Source organism: Talpa occidentalis, unplaced genomic scaffold (genome assembly GCF_014898055.3).
Source record: "Talpa occidentalis isolate TD23 unplaced genomic scaffold, MPIMG_talOcc4v2.1 talOcc4.16, whole genome shotgun sequence".
Classification (NCBI taxonomy): domain Eukaryota; kingdom Metazoa; phylum Chordata; class Mammalia; order Eulipotyphla; family Talpidae; genus Talpa; species Talpa occidentalis.
The window spans coordinates 42,601,117-42,621,780 of NW_023601653.1; the positions used below are offsets into that span (position 1 = coordinate 42,601,117).

The 20,664-nt window shown below is 45.2% G+C and overlaps 1 protein-coding gene across 4 annotated transcripts in view; it reads right to left on the reverse strand.

Moving 5' to 3' along the window:
• Window positions 1-18,637, reverse strand: part of ANO6 (anoctamin 6) — a 198,189-nt gene extending 179,552 nt beyond the window's left edge. For 3 of the 4 annotated variants that reach the window (XR_008552214.1, XM_037514107.2, XM_037514108.2), the window contains exon 1: window positions 18,206-18,354. Coding sequence is in view for 3 of the 4 variants with exons in the window: in XM_037514107.2 (XP_037370004.1) it covers window positions 18,206-18,272 (67 nt within the window). In the remaining variant the exon portion in view is untranslated. Of the gene's footprint in view, window positions 1-18,205 lie in introns of all 4 variants that reach the window. The other variant, XM_037514106.2, reaches the window with a different exon arrangement.
• Window positions 18,638-20,664: the final 2,027 nt, after the last annotated feature.

Genomic DNA, 20,664 nt, shown 5'->3' on the forward strand with positions numbered 1-20,664 from the left:
CTGTTCCCCACTCTGTCTCTGGTGAATCCTCTCATGCCCCGCACCTCTGGCCTACATGCCAGTTCTTCTACACACAAAATAAAAGTTCAGTTTGTGTGGCCCAGATGAACCCTACATATGATAAATTAATTTAGACTTCATAAAGCTACAAAGCAACTTATCACGATTATTTTATTATCCAAAAAATCTCTCACTACTTTGGACAAATAAAGTAACACATAAACTAACATGGGACATAGCAAAATCCATCAGATGATGGACTTTCTATATATATCATCAAACATTGATTAACAGATACTCTTCTACGGTAGTTACGAATTGAAAGTCAGCAGTCATAGTCATTTTGTCAAAGTCCTGTAAAACACACTAATCATCCTTATTTTATCAAATAGATTCAGAAGGGAATCTTCCTCATTCCATTTTGAACTTCCCATGTGGGCGCTCATAACACTTAATAAAAATGAACAGCCATGGTACACACTAGCTCTGTCTGAAGATTGGCAATAAGCCCTGCAGTCACCTAGCACAGCATGTATCACATTCTTTAATGAAGATCTGGACCATATGTCTTCTAGGTTCAGTCAGTGGAATTGGGACTGTTTTGCTGTGCAGTCCTAGAGCTGATCTCCCTCTGCAAGATCTCTCTTCATAATTAGCCTCTTTCAAGTTCAAAGACAGTCACAAGCCCAGTGAAAGTGAAAGTCTAGGATGGCCAGTGAAGGTTGCCTGGGAGGAATGAAGCCTTCCTGCACATTACACAGGGCCTGGGGATTTACCTGTCACACTGGGTCACCAATAAATGTGGAGCCAGGCGTGCCAGCCAGGAACAGCATTCACACCTGAGTGTACAGGAAAGTGTCCCAAGTAGTTGTCCACTTTTTGGATACTTGGCACAATTCCAAAGATCGGAATTTCTGATGGGGGAGGGGAAATCTTCTTAAAGGTATATGTGTACAAGATTGAGCCAAAGAAGCATTTTCTATTTCGAAGCATGCGGTGGAGCGGAGTGGGGGGCACCCCAACCATTAGCGCCTTCTGTTCAGACATCTCACTGCCCAGCTGGGTCCCTCAGCCCTGGGGAGCTGCTTCTGATGAAAAGATTGTTACCTGCCAAGGAATGATTTCTACAATCCACGAGGTGGTTTCCCCACATTCCAGTTAACACTCGATCCTTCTAAGATGCCAGGCTGAAATTAAGTCTCCTCTCTCTCACTACAAGAAACTATATCCTGCTCTTACTCACGGCCCCACTTCCAGCAGCCAGCACATATGACTAATGAGGTACAGCAGAAATAAATAGGATACTGGCTCGCGACTTAGGGCCCGAGACTGAACGTTCCACTGGCCTATCAGGTACAGCAAGGCATGGGGTCAGCTCATGTTATTAAATCTGGGACACAAAAAGGTATGCCACAGGTAGAGGGTAACACCACACAGGTAGGAGGTAACCCAGGGCACCAGAGCAATTAGGAGACATTTTCAAGAGTAATACAAGACCTGAAGGACTAAAGAGATGGGGGATCTCCCTGGTAGCCTAGGGGTTAAGTCTCAGGCTGTCACTACAGCATGAGTTCGATCCCTGGCCAGGGAGCTGACCCACATGGCACAGCAGACCTCTCCTGTCAACCACTGCTCCCCTCAGAAGTGTATTTCAGTCTGTTCTGCTCCCCACTCTGTCTCTGGGGAGTCCTCTTACCCCCACACTTCTAGCCTACACCCCAGTTCTTCTACACACAAAAAAAAAGAACTAAAGAGACAGGGGTCTTATAAATTCTTTTTTTTAAAGATTTATTTTTATTTATGCATGAAAGAACTGGGATCGAACTCATGCCTCAGTAGTGATAGCTTGATAGCGCTGAGACTTTAACCCCTGCACTATCAGGGAGGCTCTTACAAATTCTTCTGAGACAGAAGTTTGGGCAACTGCGGAAAGGGAGGAAGACAAACAATATGATCAAACTTAAACAGTGAAAGCTGCTTTTTAAAGCCTTGCCTGGAGTCAGAGTTGGTTCCAGGGCCTGAGGTGTGGCTGAGTCAGGAGGTGGGGTGGGAATGCCGGGTGGAGGGCCTGAAGAGGCAGGGAGCCAAGCATCATCTAAAAGACTGTGAGTGAAAGCGACTAATAGTGGAAGTCAGACTCAAGAAACCATGAGTCACCCTTCACTTCAGCGTCAATAACTTGTCTGGGAACTTGGAACACGTATGCCTGAGCAAATATTCTGGAATCTAATATGTTGCACCAACACTGAATTGCCCCTTCATTCTGGAGAAGTCAGTCTGATTTTTCTGTTCTCAGAGGTTCTCAGCCACCAAAGGAAGCCAGTAAAATCTGTTTAAATCTTTTTATCAGAAAAAAAAAATCAGTAAGAGTTGACCTTTTGAAAAAATGAATTATTGCCCTAAACTTCTACAGCAGGTAAATATCCACATTCAGTGCAGTCTAGACTGGCATCACAATCACAACTGGGAAATTCAAAATCTGAATTTCCATAAAATTCTCACACATTCCCCTTCCAATTTGAGAAGAGGTTGCTAATTCCCTATCACAGGCAAGGCATTGTGTGAACTGCTAAAGGGCTTATAAAAGAAACCACAAGGTATTTGACTTTAAAGTAAAAAATAGAATCAAAAAGTTAAGTCTGATGCATCTGTTGTTCATGAGAGATAGAATATTTGAAGATTTCATTCGAAATATTTTTCCAGATATTCTTACAATTGAAATACCCTGGACTACTGCTGACATCCATAACAACATGTATGAATCCACAAGAATAGTATACTAAGTTAAAGGAAGTTAAAGTGATTAAGTGTTCATCTGGATTTGGGGACAGGGAGGGCTTGACTTGAGTGTTTTTTGTTTTTCTTTTTTTTTTGCATAGAAGAACTGGGGTGTAGGTCAGAGGTGTGGGTGGGAGGTGAGAGGATTTCCCAGAGACAGAGTGGGGAGCAGAACAGGCAGATCTACTGAAATCCACTGCTGAGGGGAACAGTGGGCACAGCAGGAGAGGTCTGCTGTGCCATGTGGGTCAGCTCCCTGGCTGAGGATCAAACTCTGGCCATAGTCTTGATAGCACTGAGACTTAACCCCTAGGCCACCTAGGAGGCCCAGGAGGGCTTCACTTGAAAGAGAAGCAGGGTGATAGAAAAGTCCTCTCTCTTGTTCTGGATGGTGGTTATACAATTGTCAAAACCCACCAAACCGAACAGTTAACTGTGCACATTACACACAATATAAAACATGCCCTTAAAATGTTAAAAAAAATAATAATAATAACCAAAACAGTGAACTGAATAAACATTAACAATAGAAGGTTCAGGTGAAAGCATGCAAAGGGTTAATGATAGTATCTCTTATATTTGATCTCAATGCCATTTATAAAGAAAACATTCCTGATTTGAAAGAAATTAGATGCAGTGACTTTGATAATATGCCCTACTAGATTTCAGTCATGTATGAAATATTCTTTTTTTTTTTAAAGATTTATTTTATTTATTTATACAAGCACTGGTTACAGTCAGAAACGTGCAAGAGGGTGAGAGAATTTACCAGAGCCAGAGCGGGGAAGAGAACAGGCAGACTGACGAAATACACTGCTGAGGGGAGCAGCAGGCATGGCAGGAGAGGTCTGCGCCCTATGTGGGACCCTTGCCGGCAGCTGGGGATCGAACCAGTGCTGCAGAAGCTGTGGGAAGCCTCGCAGACCAGCACTCAACCGCTGCGCCACTGGCGAGGCCCTTTGTATGAAATATTCTAGCACTAAAAAACCCCAGGATTTTCAAATAGTAAGTGGAAAAAAAAAAAAACCTGCATCCATTTCTTTCTGCCCCACCAACTGAAACTAAAAAAAAAAACTTTAATTTGCAGCTCCTTGCAACTTAATTTCCAAGGCACAGTGGCCATTCACAGGGAAGGAATTTTGTAGGGTGATTCTCTAGTATTAGCGTTTCACCAGGGGAAATCAGAGTCCCTCTGAGGCTCTGTACTCTCACAAATTCTGATTCAGGCCCCAGGGAGTTGGTTTTTGATACCCAGCCAAGGTCAGTCACTTCTGCCCAGGAATGAGTCACGCTGTTCAGCAAACAGGGCATGAAGAACAGAGCAACAATTCCCAGCTGAAAATCAAAAAAAGGGGTCTCAATGCTAGAACACCACGTCTTTCGAGACAGGGAAGGAAAAGGAGGGGTGCAGGAAACAGATGGAACTCCTCCATCTCTTTTCTCCTTTTGTTAATTCGGGAAAACTATAGAATTGCTTTAACCCAAACTTGAAGTTCCTCCTTTAATTTAAGGAATGAAGGATATTATGGTAAGTCGAGTTACAAGGAAGCGTGATGGGGTCTGGGGGCATCTACCCAGGGTCTTGCTTGCCAACACAGCATAAAGGCACTGGGCGCCCAGCAGACAAGCTGTGTGCCACTCCTCCGCAAGCCTAGAGCACAGCAGCCGTAGAAACCCATACAAATGAAGCTTGCACAACTGGAGTCTTGGTGTTTTACACACTAGTCAAAAGTACGTCTTGAACCTTCTAGAGACTTGTTTTTGAAAGCTTCTAGTTTAAGCCACATTATTTTTAGAATTATGAAAATAGCAGCTGCACTTGTCAGCCACCCCCAGCGAGGGCCTATCCCCTAGGACTGGCTCTGGATACACCCAAGTTCTCTTCTCAGCTGTGCTGTGCTCATTTAGTGTCTATTTTCACAGTCCATTGGCAGGTTTGTCTTCCCCACCAGGCTGCCCACTCACTGAGCTGTTGTGCCTTGTGTCTTGCTGAGCTGAGGCGGGCCTCAGCGGAAGTCAGGTGAATGAATGGATTTTTGCCACTGTTTTGGGAGTCATTTTATTGTTTATCAGTGTATCAACTCAATTAAAGAGGGAGTCCTCTTTATCTGGTTCTGTATTCACATAACTTTCATAGCACATGAGCCACAGGAGGTCTTCAATAAATATTTACTGAATTAATAGTAAAGACTGTGATTTTAAATCGATACAGTGCTCTGAGCTGAATGAAATCTCTATGCACGTGACTTTAGTAAAAGATCAACAGACCTGACTCATGAAGGCTTGCAGCAAACTCCACTGGCAGCAAATTCCACAGTTACAAAGGGACAGCCCCTCCCCCCCGCAAGTAAGTTGGTCAAGATTGTGATTGAGGTCTTCAAAATAAGAGTATAACCACAGCAAAGTTAAGACAACTGGAAAACCATGATTACCGCGTTGCTCAAATGTTATTTGCTAGCTTTGCTCACCCTTGGAATGGATGACAAGGCTTGTTGGACAATGTTCAGACCTCCTCTATGATCTGTAAACGGCAATATGCTTGTTATAGAAGCATGTACCCTGTGGGTACTAAGTACTATTTAAATTTAAATGGAGGCAGGAAATAGGAGATAGTCTAGCAATCTTCTGAATGGAGTGTAGGTTGAAATCCAGTGAACAAGAACAGCTGCAATTTTAAATGCAGTGATCAAAGAATACAATTTTGGCTTTTAACGAAAAGTCACTTATATGAAAGGCTTAAATATAAAGCAAGTAATCTTAAACTCTACCTTCCTTGGGGATAAAAACAACAATGCCTTCCTCTTGCTTTGTGCTCACCTACCCAAATGGAGTAGAATATCTTTTTTTCTTAATTTTTTTTTGTGTGTAGAAGAACTGGGGTATAGGCCAGAAGTGCAGGGGAGGGTGTGAGGATTCCCCAGAGACAAAGTGGGGAGCAGAACAGGCACATCTACTGAAATCCACTGCTGAGGGGAGCAGCTGGAGAAACAGGAGGGGTCTGCTGTGCCAAGTAGGTCAGCTCCCTGGCCAGGGATCAACTCAGGCCATGGTGGTGACAGCACTGAGACTTCAGTCACCCCTAGGCCACCAAGGATGACCCAAATGAAACCTTAATAAGAAAAAAAAATTTAAAAAACAAAGGGACAATACAATTTTATTGTCAAAGTACCTACTACAAGAAAATAAAAGTTATTTCGGCCTTATGTCATATATTAATGTATTAAACCTGATAACAATCCTATAAATATCGGTATTATCTCTATATTTTCCTGAAATGGAAATCAAGGATCCAGTGTTATAAACACCTGCCCAGGAGTTGATCAATATCAAAAGCCCTCCCTTTCCAGTCACACTGAAGTGAAAATATATTATTGAGCAAATGAATACATAAAGATTTCAGCAGAACTTCTAGCCCAGGGGCAATGAACACTCCAATGCAGGCATAATCAACAAGTTTGCTTACTTACAGCTCCTTCCCTTTCAAGATTCATGGCTAGGGCCTCAGCACTCTTATCTACAAGGTCGGGCAGCCAACCAGCTGGTCTATCTCTCCAAGGCCATCCCTGAATAACTGTATCTTCCCCCCCTTGCCTTGTCCCCTTTTCTGGGGATTTTGCCACAAATGGTTGTGTCTGCTGAAAAATGATTCTATCAATATAACAGATATGAAGACATCTGTGTATAAAAGGAACCCTTGGTCTTTAAACTGGTGCTCAGACCTTACAGGGCTACCCAGGTCTGGGACCTCATGCATGAGTAATAAAGCTTCTCCTGACCTTACCATTCCTAAAGTACCGCTTGTTCTTCCTCTGCCTGGGTAAAGGGCTAGAATTTATTTCTACAACACCACCACATAGCTCTGCGCTACCATTCCTTCTTGGACTCATTCTTGCACAGGAAGTTACTGAGCACTCACTGTGTGTCAGACATAGTGGCCTACTATGTGTCAGTGAGCACTGAGTGACTCATCACTGGGCTCACAATACTCAAGATTCTCAAAGTTAATGAAAAAGACAAGCATGACAGCGAGCTGTGTAAGTGGAAAATACAGCCTTGGGAGAAAGGTGAAGTAGTCTCTAGAAAACCAGAAGAGGCAAATCCGGGTTAAGACACAGGAAAAAACAGCTACCTCTAATAGTAACAACCTTTGCCCCTGTTTAAGGAGGGCTTTTATTTTATCAGGCCTAATCCTGCAAAGTAAGACTTCTAAAATTATAACATTTTTGATACAATCACCCTCGAGGGGTTCTAATGTTCATTTACTGGGGAAAAGTTATGTTAATCACTCAAGGTCACACAGCTAGTGTGGGCCAGAAGTTGAACTCATATCTGTCTACAACTAATGTTTAAGTAGCGGGACACACACACACACACACACACACACACACACACACACACACAGGCCCCCACCCCCTGCCTCTCAGCAAAACGAGGCTAAATTGTCTGGGACACAGCAGGAAAAACAACCTTGAGAATGATGGTTAACCAGAAGCAGGCAAAGGACTGACATGGGATACAGGACAAGGCCACAGGCCGCCAGAGGCCCGTTTCTTCCTCACCACAGGCTGCCTCAGGACAACAGGAAGCCAGGCCATGCAGTGGGCAAGGTGAGGTGCTTTATCTTTCAACATTGGGAAGAGTCATCCTTTTCTTTGAAGCTCTAGTATAAATACCTCTAATCAAATTTAGATTTTCACCTGCAAGTGTAAACCTCAAAAGAAGATCACTTTCATCTGATCCCTAATAATCATACTTCTCCAGGACCTTGGAAAGGTGGTAACCCCCAATAGGCCAAGTCTCACTTCCTCTCCCCGAGATGAAAGCAGATGTAGATCCCCAAGGCATCCCCAGAGCCCTCTGAGAGTGGGGTTTGGGTGCACAGGGATAACAAAGTAACAGATATTTTCACAAGACCCCAAATAACCTCTGATTCTAGAAGATACTTAGAGAATGAGGGCAAAACTGATGCTGCCTGCAAACAAAACAGTCAAGAACTGGGACGGAGGTGGTAGGAAGGAGGTAAACATCAAAAAGAAAGGGTTTAACATCAGGCCAAGGATCGCTACCTCACAGGCCACCTGACTGCCTGCCCCCCACTTAATGGTAAACTCTGAATGGTGCTCCAAGTCTCCACTTCTCAGTAGAACAATGAATCCTCTAGAATCCTAGAGACTGAGAACCTCCTCATTAATCTTTCTCCCTTCTGTCCTCCTGTGATATTCTAATGGTTCAGTTTTTCAGCAAAGCCATTCACTCCTTACTTAAATGTCTCCTGATACTTAAATGTCTCCTTACTTAAATGTCTCTGTAGGGTAAGGTAAAAGTATCAGGCTTTTCTACCCTCCCGTCATTAGGATAGATGAGGGAACCCTGTGGTCCTGAACGCATGCCTGATGGCGGGCACCTGAAGTGGGTACACCTGGGCTGAGAGACTGAGTTTATAAAGGCGGCATCACGGGGACAGCAGCAGAAGCCAAGAACGAACGGAAGCAGGAGAGCAGAGAAGCAGAGAGAACATGAGAGAAGGCCGGAGAGCCCAGATAGAGTGAAGACTTGCTGCGTGCTGGGAGGCCTGCCAGCCTCTTGGCCCCCCAGCGCCCCTGCCTGCTGTGTACATGGTAATCCCAATAAAAACCTGCAAAAGCCAGTGAGGGCTCCAGGACTCCTCCTTTACCCAGTGTGCCAGATCAGAAAACCTGCTCAGTGTCCATTCATTTCTGCCCCTACAGTCTCCTTACTTAAACATGTATTCAAAGGAGTCCAGATACCTTGGTTAGCATGGCCTGACAGCAATTGAGAGAACAAGATTAGCAAAGGTACTGCTGAGAAAACTACTACACCTACATTCCTGAGATATTTCTTGGAAACCTACCAAGCATTTGTCCCAAGTGCCTTTAGCTAAGATTCCCTGAAAGAGATTCCCCCTGAAATAGATTTCCTGGAATCTGGAGAATACTCTCAGTCTGTCTGAAGATCTGTTAAACTACAGGGAAAAAATACACATGGTAGGTTTGCAGAAGCCAAGTCTTTAGCACCTTATCTTTAACTGCATGTGTCTGCAGCCGGCCACTGCACTATCACCCTTAACCTGACACTTAGTGGACTATTGTGCAGGACTATGACATGGAGCGACACGAAACAGAGCAATGTTTATGGGGAAAGACCTAGAGATCTCTGTGGTTAAGAGAATCTGCTGCCTTGACTGTCTTTAAATGAAGGAATTCACTGTACCTGCCACTGATGGAGAGGGAGTAAAAACACCTAGCATCCTCCCAGCCCAATTACTGAGCATCCCCAGCAACCCCACAGGTCTGAATTAATGTTCTCCGACACACACTGGACTCAGAAGATAGATTCAGATGACAGACTCCAAAAAACCTCAGGTCTTCACTGTAAGCCTTTTCTCTCCCCTCCTCAACTCTCTCATCAACAGCAGCCATCACATACTTTCTCCTTTTATTCTTTTTTCTGTCCTCTTACTTCCCCCACCCCTGCCAAAGAAGGCAGGCACCTCTCTAAAATTTCCTGCTTTCTATCTTTGTAAGTAGTAGCACCTAAGATAAGAGAACTCACAGTTTGTTTCTTTAGTATCATTTGTAACAATGGTAGGTTTTGATTGTTGGTTTTTCCTTTTTTAGAAAGAGTACTTTATGTCAGGGCTTGTTCAAGTGGTAATAGTAGAAAGAAATTAAGTGATACAGTAAATGAATGATGCCTTTATTCATATCAGAATTAAAATTATAGCAAAAATTTTAAAATAACATTAAGGGTCTAATTGACCTTTACATAGATTCAGGGCACATTACTTTTGCTTAGAATTTAATAATTTTTCTTAAAAACAGCTCAGAACAGAAAAAATATGCATACGGCTGTGTCTGTGTGATGCCACAAGAAAAATCCAGCCATCATTTTGTCCGTGCAAAGCCAAAGATTATTTTTCAAACATGTAGATAAGAATATCTGGAGAGGGCCTCCCCGGTGGCACAACGGTTGAGCGCTGGGTTGCGAAGCTGCCCGCAGCCTCTGCAGCGCCAGTTCGATCCCCACATGCTCCCCGGCCACAGGAGGAGGGTCCCACATGGCGCACAGACCTCTCCTGCTGCCCGCTGCTCCCCTCAGCAGTGCACTTCGGCCCTTCTGCCTGCTCTGCTCCCCACTCTGGCTCTGGTGAATTCTCTCACCCTCCTGCACTTCTGACTGTACCCAGTGCATGTATAAACAAACAAACAAACAAATAAATAAATAATGCATGCCTCTTTAAAAAAAAAAAGAATATCTGGAGAAATTATGAAAACTTCAACTACATAAATACAATCTTAGTTTATATACAAGCTTTATTTAAAAAGTCTATAATTTGCATAATTGTACTTTGTGAAAGAGTTATTTACATGACTTTGACCTAAGGCTAAAATTCTGCCAAAGCTAAAAATGATAGGAAAGAGAATGTTAAAAACCAATGTACTTTTTTTTAACTTCAAGTATTTTAAAATAACATGGGAAATAGTAGAGTTTCAATGTCTTAGATTGAAAGCATTAAATATAACAGCAACATCTGGACTTCACAAAAGAATACATTTTCTTTCCTTTGTATTTTTGTCTGTTGAATACCTTTCTGCCTAAATTCTTTCAATTACTATTCAGATATGTAGCCAGGGCACTAATAAATACCATGGCGGAGAAAGTTGCCTATTAACCCCCTTCAATTTGTCTCTTAAGCAAATGTACAATCTGACGTTTTGGCTGAATAGTATTTTTTTTTTCCTTTCCTAAGATTTTATTTATTTATGCATACAAGAACTGGGTTACAGGCAAGAAGCATGGGGGTGGTGAGAGGACCCACCTGAGACAGAGTGGGGAACAGAACAGGCAGATCAACTGAAAAACATTGCTGAGGGGAGCAGTGGGCGAACCAGGAGAGGTCTGCTGTGCCATATGGATAGCTCCCCGGCCAGGGATTGAATCATGCTGCAGTGGCTGTGGACAGCTTCATAGGTTGCGTCCCAATCCCTTGCACCACCAGGGAGGCCCTGATAGTATTTGAATCGCTCTTTAATCCATGTTCAAAACATGCTATGGTTGACATTTTTATCTAGCTTTCTTTAAACGAGCTGCTTCTTGGGATAGATGCTAATTTATCTCAGTTGCAGTACTATAAAGGAAGGCAAAACTGAAAAAGAAAAATAGCAATAATGACATAAGCCAATATTTGATTGCATTAAATTCCCATGCTTCCTAGCTTTACATTGAGTTACCAATCACATTTCTTTGGTTGAAGGTAACTGGAAATGTTTTTCTGTTCTAAAACTAGGGATAGTTTCTGCTCAGATCCAGCCCTCAATACAGATAAACTTCTTAAGTCTTATGGTATACAAAGCTTCTATTACAGTTAAAATTACTGTCCCTTAAAAATTTTTGAGTATATGTGAGTAATGTGTGAAAATTTTAATATACTGGAGTATAATATGTGCTGTATATTAGATATGATCCCCTTCCCATTGTGAATAAGACAAAGGCAGCATGGAGGATTTTTTTAAAAAAGATTTGTTTATTTATTTATGCATAGAAAAATTGGGGTGTAGGGCAGAGGTGCTAGGATGAGAGGATTCACCAGGCCCAGATTGGGGAGCAGAACAGGCAGATCTACTGAAAGACACTGCTAACAGGAGCAGCAGGTAAGACAGGAGAGTTCTGCTGGGCCCTAAATGGGTCAGCTCCCTAGCAGGGATCAAACAAAAGCCATCACAGTGACAGAGCTGAGACTTAATCCTAGGCCACCAGGGAGGCCCTAGCGGATTATTTTTTGAGAAATCATGGGACACGTAGGAATGCTCAGGACACACCCTGTCCTAGCCTCATTCCCTCATCTGTCTTCTCATTTCTCCAGTGATGACTCAGGCACCACCTCTGCAGAAGTATCTGGAATTCCCTGAACCGGGCTATACGCTTTCTCCTTGGTGCCATCCCGGAAGCTGGTACAATCTTGATTAGAGCAATAATCACTGATTCCTGCAGTTATCTGTTCTCAGATCTGTCTCCTTCCTAGATAGCAAGAACTCAGCAGCATCCCTATCAGACTACATATCAACATTTTTAAAACAAATGACTAAGGATGTTTCAAGTGTCATAGAAGAGAATTCTTCTAGGGTCATAAAACCACTAATCATTACATTGATCAAATTATTACAAAAGAATCATTCATTCAACAATTATTTGATTGTCTTCCACTAGTGTATCAAGCACCATTCTAGGCATTAGGGACCTAGCTTAGCACACAAAGCAGAAGGGCACTTGCCTTCAGGGAAGCTTACTTTTTAAGAAAGGAGGGTAAGGAAGATATTTTTATTAATTTTATCGATGGAGCAGACACGGAATTTAGTTCATTTTGCACAGCTTCTAGAAGACCAAATGACCTAGTCCCAGCCCCCAAGAAATTTATACCTCTATTTGCAGGGGTAATCAATGAAAACATAATGAACAACAAAGATAAAACACATGGTGAAACAGCACTGTTTCTAACAGAAAAATAAGAGGTGTGAAAATACACTGGTGGATGTGTTGGTCTAGGGGAATCAGAAGTAGCTTTCTGGGTGTGTGACAGACTTGGAAAGATGGGGGACCACTGAGAAAAAGAGGGGAGTCTGGTGTCATCAGGAAGGGAAATAGGTCTAAGCCAAGGCAAAAGAGAAAAGCACAAGACTTATTGGAACAACAGAAAATTCTCACCTCCTGCATACCTACTGCCCTCAACCAGCAGCCACTCCCCCCACAATCACCAGCTAAAACCTGAGAATGGTTCCAGACTCTTCTCTGCTTGCTGGAAGTAACTGGTGTAAGACTAAGTCCCGACTCTGTCATCACCTCTCAGAACCACTCTGTTATTCCAGGGCCACCGCAGGCATCCTGAACCTTAATGAAGAGAGGTCTACCTCTACCATCTGCCCTCCTAATACATTTCCAGCATGATGCAGGGGGAGTGATCCAGAAGCAAATTCGATCCTATCTCTCCTTCCCTTAAAGTCGTCCAAGAGATCCACATAACATACAGGGTGAAATGCAAAATGCTTCAAATATGCAGAAGATTCTTCAGGGTGCAGCCTGCCCTGCTCCCCAGTCTTGTACCTATTCCTTTTCATACAAGGAATATGAGTCCTCAGTCTTGCAACACCCCGCTGGCCTCCACAACATTGCACCTGCCTGATCCTTCAAACCCAGCCCACAATCTTTTCTGTCTCCATCCTCCCATACAGTGTACATTAGCTCAGTAACAGTGCTCCCTGCAAATGTCTGCTTCCAAGGAACCTACCCCTCTGAGGCTAAGGGCTCCATCTTACTCATTTTTTGTCTCCCAATATCCAGCCCAGCACCTGATCCTATACATAACAAAACAGGCTTGCTCAATTAATACTGACCAAGCAAGCCCGCGGCCTCTGCGGCACCGGTTCGATCCCCGACTGCTCCCCGGCCACCGGAGGAGGATCCCACATGGTGCGCAGACCTCTCCTGCCACCCGCTGCTCCCCTCAGCAGTGTACTTCAGTCCTTCTGCCTGCTCTGCTCCCCACTCTGGCTCTGGTGAATTCTCTCACCCTCCCACGCTTCTGACTGTACCCAGTGCATGTATAAACAAAACAAACAAATTAAATAAATAAATAAATAAATAAATGAAAACATGCCTCTATAAAAAAAAAAAAAAAAAATACTGACCAAGCAAAACTTGTCTAACATCAAAAAAATGTTAGACCACATTGCATATGATTAATCAAAGTAGGGAGAGAGGGGACAGGAGCTGGTGGGAAGTACGTCCATGTAAAAATGTGACAGTGAGATGGAAGCCAGTGAAGATGCTGGAGATGCATGCACAGCTAGACCATCACCTCTCAGGATTCTTGGCCTCTGCTCTCCCTCCCCCCCACTAGCTGTGGGCCTCAGAGAGCAAGAAACCAACCAACCACTGAAACAAGAGATGTTTTGGCTGAACTATCTGACTACTTCCTAATCACTCCTTTAAAAAAAAAAAAAAAAAAAGATTTATTTATTTATACCAGAACTGGGATACAGGCCAGAGATGCGGGAGGGTGAGAGAATTCACCAGAGACAGAGTGGAAAGCAGAACAGGCAGACAGACCAAAAGAGCTGCTGAGGGGAGTAGCAGGTGCAACAGGAGAGGTCTGCCGCGCCATGTGGGTATCTCCCTAGCTGGCCAGGAATCGAACCTGCACTGCAGAGGCTGCGGATAGCTTCACAGTGCCTTGCTCAACCTGCTGTACCCCCAGGGAGGCCCTAATCACTTCTTTTTTGAGAATACTTTTCCTGTCTCAGAAAAGTCTGAACCATAGAAATGCAAGAAACAAAATAGCATAGCATATTAAAGATAATGCCTATACTCTAGCCATCAAAAGATGATTCTGCCTCTTTGTACAACAGAAAGAGACACTGAGTCCAATCCACTGGTTAATTTGGGTACAGGGGTTGGGGGTGCAAAGCAGCCAAGGATCCTTTTCTGTATACTAGGTGTACACACCCTGCTCCCAGGACTTGCAGGAACCCCATCTCCACTGGCACCAGCAACGGTTGTAAGGGTTGCAAGTCCAATATTCCCTGCCCTGACTGTCTGCATGTGACAGCTGCAGTTAATTGTTGGAACTGATTTAGAATATAAATGCCCTCATGCCAAAAGGCTGCATCATTGGCAAGCCTTGGACATAATCTCTGGTGGTCATGAGTTCAGCAAATATGGGAAAAATGCCTCTGGTGAGATTTGCCACCTTTGATTCCCTAGATCAGATGATCGGAAATAACAAGGCATCCCTGATACAAAGCACTGTTTGTTTCAAAAGTAAGCAAAATACATTGGGGGGAAAAGGCCCCAAATCCCAGTCTCCTCTCCCACATCTGGACATTATAATTATTTATCAAAGGCTGTACACCATGAGCGGGAACACTTCCATACTTGCATGTAAAATATGAGCTTTTCACCCTTATTTATTCATACTCAGTATAAACAGTAACACCTCACCATGACACACAAATGCATTTTCCTATTAAACAAAATTGTACTAATTTTATTATAACTTGTTGAAGTTTACTCCTATGATTTATATTTTTATAAATCATGGTTTTATGAAGCCTGTGAAATAGCACCATGCGACAGAGACTACATCTAGCTTAATAACTTTGTTTTTTTCTTTGTCTCCCGCAAATTAACCAATAATGTCAGATGTCTTACCTAGGAACTTGTGTCAAAATAACTCTCCTGCTCTGAACTGAAAAGTTAATATTCATAGTAGGATTTCAGAGAAATCTTCAGTATCTGAGTGGATTTGAAATTATCACACAACTAGCAGTGATAATCAAGTGCTAGGAGAAATATTAGTCAATGTTTTTAACATAACCCTGCATTACAAAACTAGAAGCAGAGGTTAAAATTACAATCTTCGTTTCACCCATCTCCTCTCCCATAGTTGGAAATTACGATGTACAATTAAAAAGCTGTACATCGGGCCTCCCCTGGTGGCGCAGCGGTTGAGCGCTTGAGCGCTTGGCTGTGAAGCTGCCCGCAGCCTTTGCAGAGCCGGTTCGATCTCCGGCCACCCGCGAGGGTCCCACATGGTGCAACAGACTTCTCCTGCCACGCCTGCTGCTCCCCTCAGCAGTGTATTTCAGTCAGTCTGCCTATTCTATTCCCGCTCTGGCTCTGGTGAATTCTCTCACCCTCCGGAGCTTCTGACTGTACCCAGTGCTTGTATAAATAAATAAATAAATCTTTAAAAAAAAAAAAGGCTGTACATCATCAGGCCATTATTGCTAACTTCTCAAAAGGCTTATGTTTCACAACGGCAAACTTGCAGTTAGCACAACAAACATCTTTTGGTATGAAATCACCACAACCCACATTAAATTTGTAGAACAACCAAACATTGCTGAGATCTGTTGAAGTGGTATGTGTTGCCTAACATAAAAGAAGGTTGACTGACCCCTGCACACACCCCTATGAAACATGGGTGAAGAAGGTAGAGATAGTTCACCTTTTCTTTAAATGTACTCGCTCGCTGACTTGATAGAATCAGTATAAATTACATCACCAACTAAAAATAAAAAGGGCCTATGGCTCCACACTTAAGATGAATTTTCTGAAGCCTCATTGGGTAAACACTGACGAGAACAGGTAGTTTTCTTTCTAAACTGGGATCTGTTGATGGGAACAAACAAAACTCAGAGTCTCCTGCTTACTTCAATTTCCATTTGGCTTTTCACCCTTATTTATTCATACTCAGTATAAACAGTGACACCTCACCATGACACACAAATGCATTTTCCTATTAAACAAAATTGTACTAATTTTATTATAACTTGTTGAAGTTTGCTCCTATGATTTATATTTTTATAAATCATGGTTTTATAAAGCCTGTGAAATAGCACTTGACATTTTCTGACAGCCAGACTGACCAAGTAGAAAGTACATTAATCTGCACAGATCTTGCAAGTCAGAAAAGCTGAGTTTGAATCATAACTGGCTGTGTGAGAAGTAAAGCAAACCAATTTGGGAGATTCAGAGGCTTACCTTACAATCTCTATTCAGGTGAATGAAAGGTAAAGCTAGGCCGTGGTGCATAATGCCCTTTATTCAATTTCCCTAAAGGAAGTTACCAAGTTCTCCATATTTAAATAAGGGGGACCTACAACAGCCAAGATATGGAAACAACTTCAGTGTTCTAATGCATATCACACGAATAAAGATGTATGTAATGATATATATGTAAAGTATATGTAAAGATATATGTTATCTATGTAAACATATGTTATATATGTAAAGATATATGCTATCTATGTAAAGATATATACTATATACGTAACAGAGAGAAATATTATTCAGTCAAGACAAAAAAAGAAATCCCATTACTTGCAGCAGCATGGATGGAACTTGAGAGCATTATGCTAAATGAAATAATGAGACTGAGAGAGACAAGTACTCTCTAACACTTACAGGTGAAATCTAAAAGAGCTGCCTCATAAAAACAACAGAATAGTGGAAACCGGCATGGGGAGAAATTGCTCTAAGAGTGAACACCTTTGAAGACCAAGTATAATTACAGTTACAAGATACATAGTATCATATACTTGAAAGTTGCTAAGAGGATAGATCTTTAAACTTACTCACCACAAAAAATGAACGACAATTACATGCCTGATGGAGGGATTAGTTACTGCTACCGTGGCAATCATTTTGCAATGTAAATATGTCATCAAATCAAGGCATTGCTAAGCCTTAAAGTTACACAATGTTATGTGTAACTGCATCTCAAAGATTGGAAAAATAAAAACATAAATGAACAGTGCCTAAAACGTAAAAGGAAGTGAACAACTTTCTCCTAAAATTAAGTTCCTTCTAAAGCTATTAAGAGAACAGGTCTTTAGGCCACTGTTGTAGTTTAAACTGATTTGGCGTTAAGGAAATTGAGTGGGGGTGGAACTGACAGACCAGCACTAAAGACAGTCATTGAACTGCCAGTTTTCGGGAGGAACCCGATATTTCATCCTTCCCCTACAACATCCTCTTTTGGGGACCCGGTTTTCACCCCACTCCCCCAAAGGCTTCCCCGTCCACCGTCTCCTCTCATCCCTTTTGTTTGATTTTTGCTCTTAAACAGCTCTCCCTCCGCCCTGTCTCCCACCTCTTTGAACGTTACCCCGAAGTTGAATCGGGGCACCCCAGGATAGCTTCCCAAGCTCCGGGGTCCCTCTAGACTAGCACGAAATAGCCCGCGGTCCGCTCTGCCCCAGGCTTTCCCCTCGGGATCACTCCCCCAAGGGCTCTGCGGCCGAAAAGAGGATCCCGGCCCGCGCCCCGAAGCCACAAATCTGTTCCCCGGGCTGCCCCACCCGGCTGCCACCGCCCTCCCGGGGCGCTTTCCTCAAAGAGGACTCGACCGGGTCCCGCCCCGGCTCCGCAAACCCGGCCGGGCCCGTGGCACCGCCGCGCGCCGCCCGCGCCGCTCTCCGCAGTCCCGGGCTGGCTGCAGCGGAGGAAATGACCCAAAAGTTGTTGCTTTGAGTCAAGACTTCCGCGCGCGGAGACGCCCCGTATCCACCGCGACGGTCCAGGGCTGCGCCCCTGCCGGGCAGAAAGCGCTGAGGGGACCCCGCGCCTCCCCAGGTCTCCGGGGCGCCGGCCGGGGTGCAGCAGGGCGCAGGGCCCCGGGCGGCGGCGCATTGCGGCTCCGGGACAGCGGCGCCCGCTTCCCGGTTTCTACCCCCGCCCCCGCGCGACCCTCGCGGCGGCCGAGGGTCCCCCAGACCCCGTCCCGCCCCTCCCCGCCCCGAGGAGGGGGCGCTGCCCACGCGCCATCCCCAACTTCTCCCCGCGCCGCCTAGGGCTCCCGAGCGGGGGCCCGCGCGCCCGCGCCGTCCGCCCCAGTGCCCCCACTCACCGATCTCCCCATCCTCGTCGTCGTCTTCCTCCATTTCTAACAGAACGTCCCTGTTAGTCATCTGCATGGCTCCCCCCGAAGGCGGGCCCGAACTTGGCGCGAAGTTGGGGTCCGGGGCGGCGGGGCCGGCGGGGCCGGCGGGGCGCGGCTCTCCCGGCTCAGGGCCGCGGCGTGCAGCCGCGCTCAGGGAAGCGGAGACCTGGGCGCAGACGGAGCGCAGCGCCCGCGGAGACTCGCGCCGGACGGCCACTGAGCATGCCCAGTGCGGACGGCGCTGGCGAGTGAGCCGCCCGGGTTTGTGAGCAGCCGGGAGGAAGTGGGGGGACCCTGGCACGGGCGCGGCCTCCGGGAGAGAACCCGCCCCGGGGAGGCGAGCGCGCGCGGGCGGCGGCGCACAGGGCTCCCCAAACGTGTTCCCGGAACGAGGCAGCTTTCTGCTCCCAGGTTATATATGGTCACATCCTGGGACTTGCTGCCATTGACAAATGTGACTTGCTGGGCGACGCACCCTGCAGGGGAGCACGTTGGACAGACATTTAAAGGCGACACAGAGCTAAGGAAGAGCCCAGAGTATCTTTACTCCTGATCCAAAGTGGGGCGAAGTGGCTTCTGTAAGGGAAGTGGAGAGTGAATTTGTAACAGGGTGGTCCCCAGGAAAGGGGGAGGTTCCAGGTTCTCTGCCCCACCCAAATGGAGGGTGGAGCTGAGCAGGGAGAGGAGAAGCTGCTGAAGAGACTGAGGAAGGAAGGAGCAGGGTGGAGAGCCAGAAGGAGACGTGGAGGAGGCACGTGGAGCCTAGAGACACGTGAAGAAACTGCGCTTGTCTTTTGGTCGTGGACTGGGTGACACAGATGTGGGTGAGACCCGTGGGGAGGTGACAATGGCAGCTTTTAACTTGATTTTGATTTTGCTCTTTTCCTTCTGGGCTTGTCTGGTTGTTTCTGACCCTTTTCTGTGGGTCCCCACTGGAAGATGCTTTAGACTTGTGGCAGGCTTTGGGGCCTTGCTCTGGGCCAATCCCATTTGGATGGAATTTTACCCACGAGGGGACGGGTAACTTTGGGTGCTTGATTTAGAAACTATATTCTTTGCCTTTCCTGTATTGTTTCCGAATTGTATTAAAGTTCCTTCCCATTAAAGTCTCATATGTTTTGTGTTGCTGCGGCGGATGGCAGAACCCATTTAGAATAGGCAGGTTTGTGGGGTCTGGGCTGCCCCTCTCCCTGCCCTGTAACAACTTCACACAGAAAAAGAAGCCAAACTCAGAGCCCATAAGCATCAGGCAATAAGGAGCGAAATCTAAAGGAACGTGTGCACAAAACACTGGTAGATTTCTGCAAAAAGGGAGATTTAGGAGGAGAAGGAAGCGCCTCCTACCCCCCCCCAAAAAAAAACATGGGGCACATCCAAATGAGCACCCACGTGTGCACCTATCTGGGCCTGAGAACTTAGTTCTCCTTCTAAAAGGGCCAAAAGCTCCTCCCTGGTGGCACAAGGGGTTGAGCACCGCACTATGAAGCAATCCACAGCCTCTGAAGCACGAGTTGGGTCCCCAGCCGCCCAGGGAACAACCCACATGACACAGCAGGCCTCTCCTGACTCGCCTGCTGCTCCCCTCAGCAGTGGATTTCATCTGCCTGTTCTGTTCCCAGCTCTGTCTCTGGTGAATCCTCCACACACAAACACACACACACAGACACACAGACACACACACACCCCCCTCCATCTCTGGCCTGTGCCCCAGCTCTTGTATGCATAAATAAATAAATCTTTATTAAAAAAAGGGGGGCCAAAAACTTCCACTGTGATTATATGGAAATGTCATTTGAACCCAGGGTGGAAAACGAGCAGAAACAGATGAAACACGGTAATGAAATGAAGTGAAGGCAGAAACAAAAAGAATGTGTTTCTGGAGCCCAAAGGGACATGATGAATTTCTATTTTTTTTAAAAGATTTATTTTTATTTATTTATACAAGCACTGAGTACAGTCAGAAGCGCGGGAGGGTGAGAGAATTCACCAGAGCCAGAGCGGGGAGCAGAGCAGGCAGAGTGATGAAGTACACTGCTGAGGGGAGCAGCGGGCGGCAGGAGAGGTCTGCGCGCCATGTGGGACCCTCCTCTGGTGGCCGTGTTATAGGACAGGGAGAGGGTCAGCCCAAACCCCGCAAACCTGCCTATTCTAAATGGGTTCTGCCATCCGCCGCATCAACACAAAACATATGACACTTTAATGGGAAAGATCTTTAATAAAAACTAGGAAACAATACAGGTGAGGCAAAGAGTCTAGTTTCTAAATGAAGCACCCAAAGTTACCCATCCCCTCGTGGGTAAAAGTCCATCCATATGGGATCGGCCCAGAACAAGGCCCCAAAGCCTGCCACAAGTCTAAAGCACCTTCCAGTGGGGACCCACAGAAAAGGGTCACAAACAACCGGACAAGCCCGGAAGGAAAAGAGC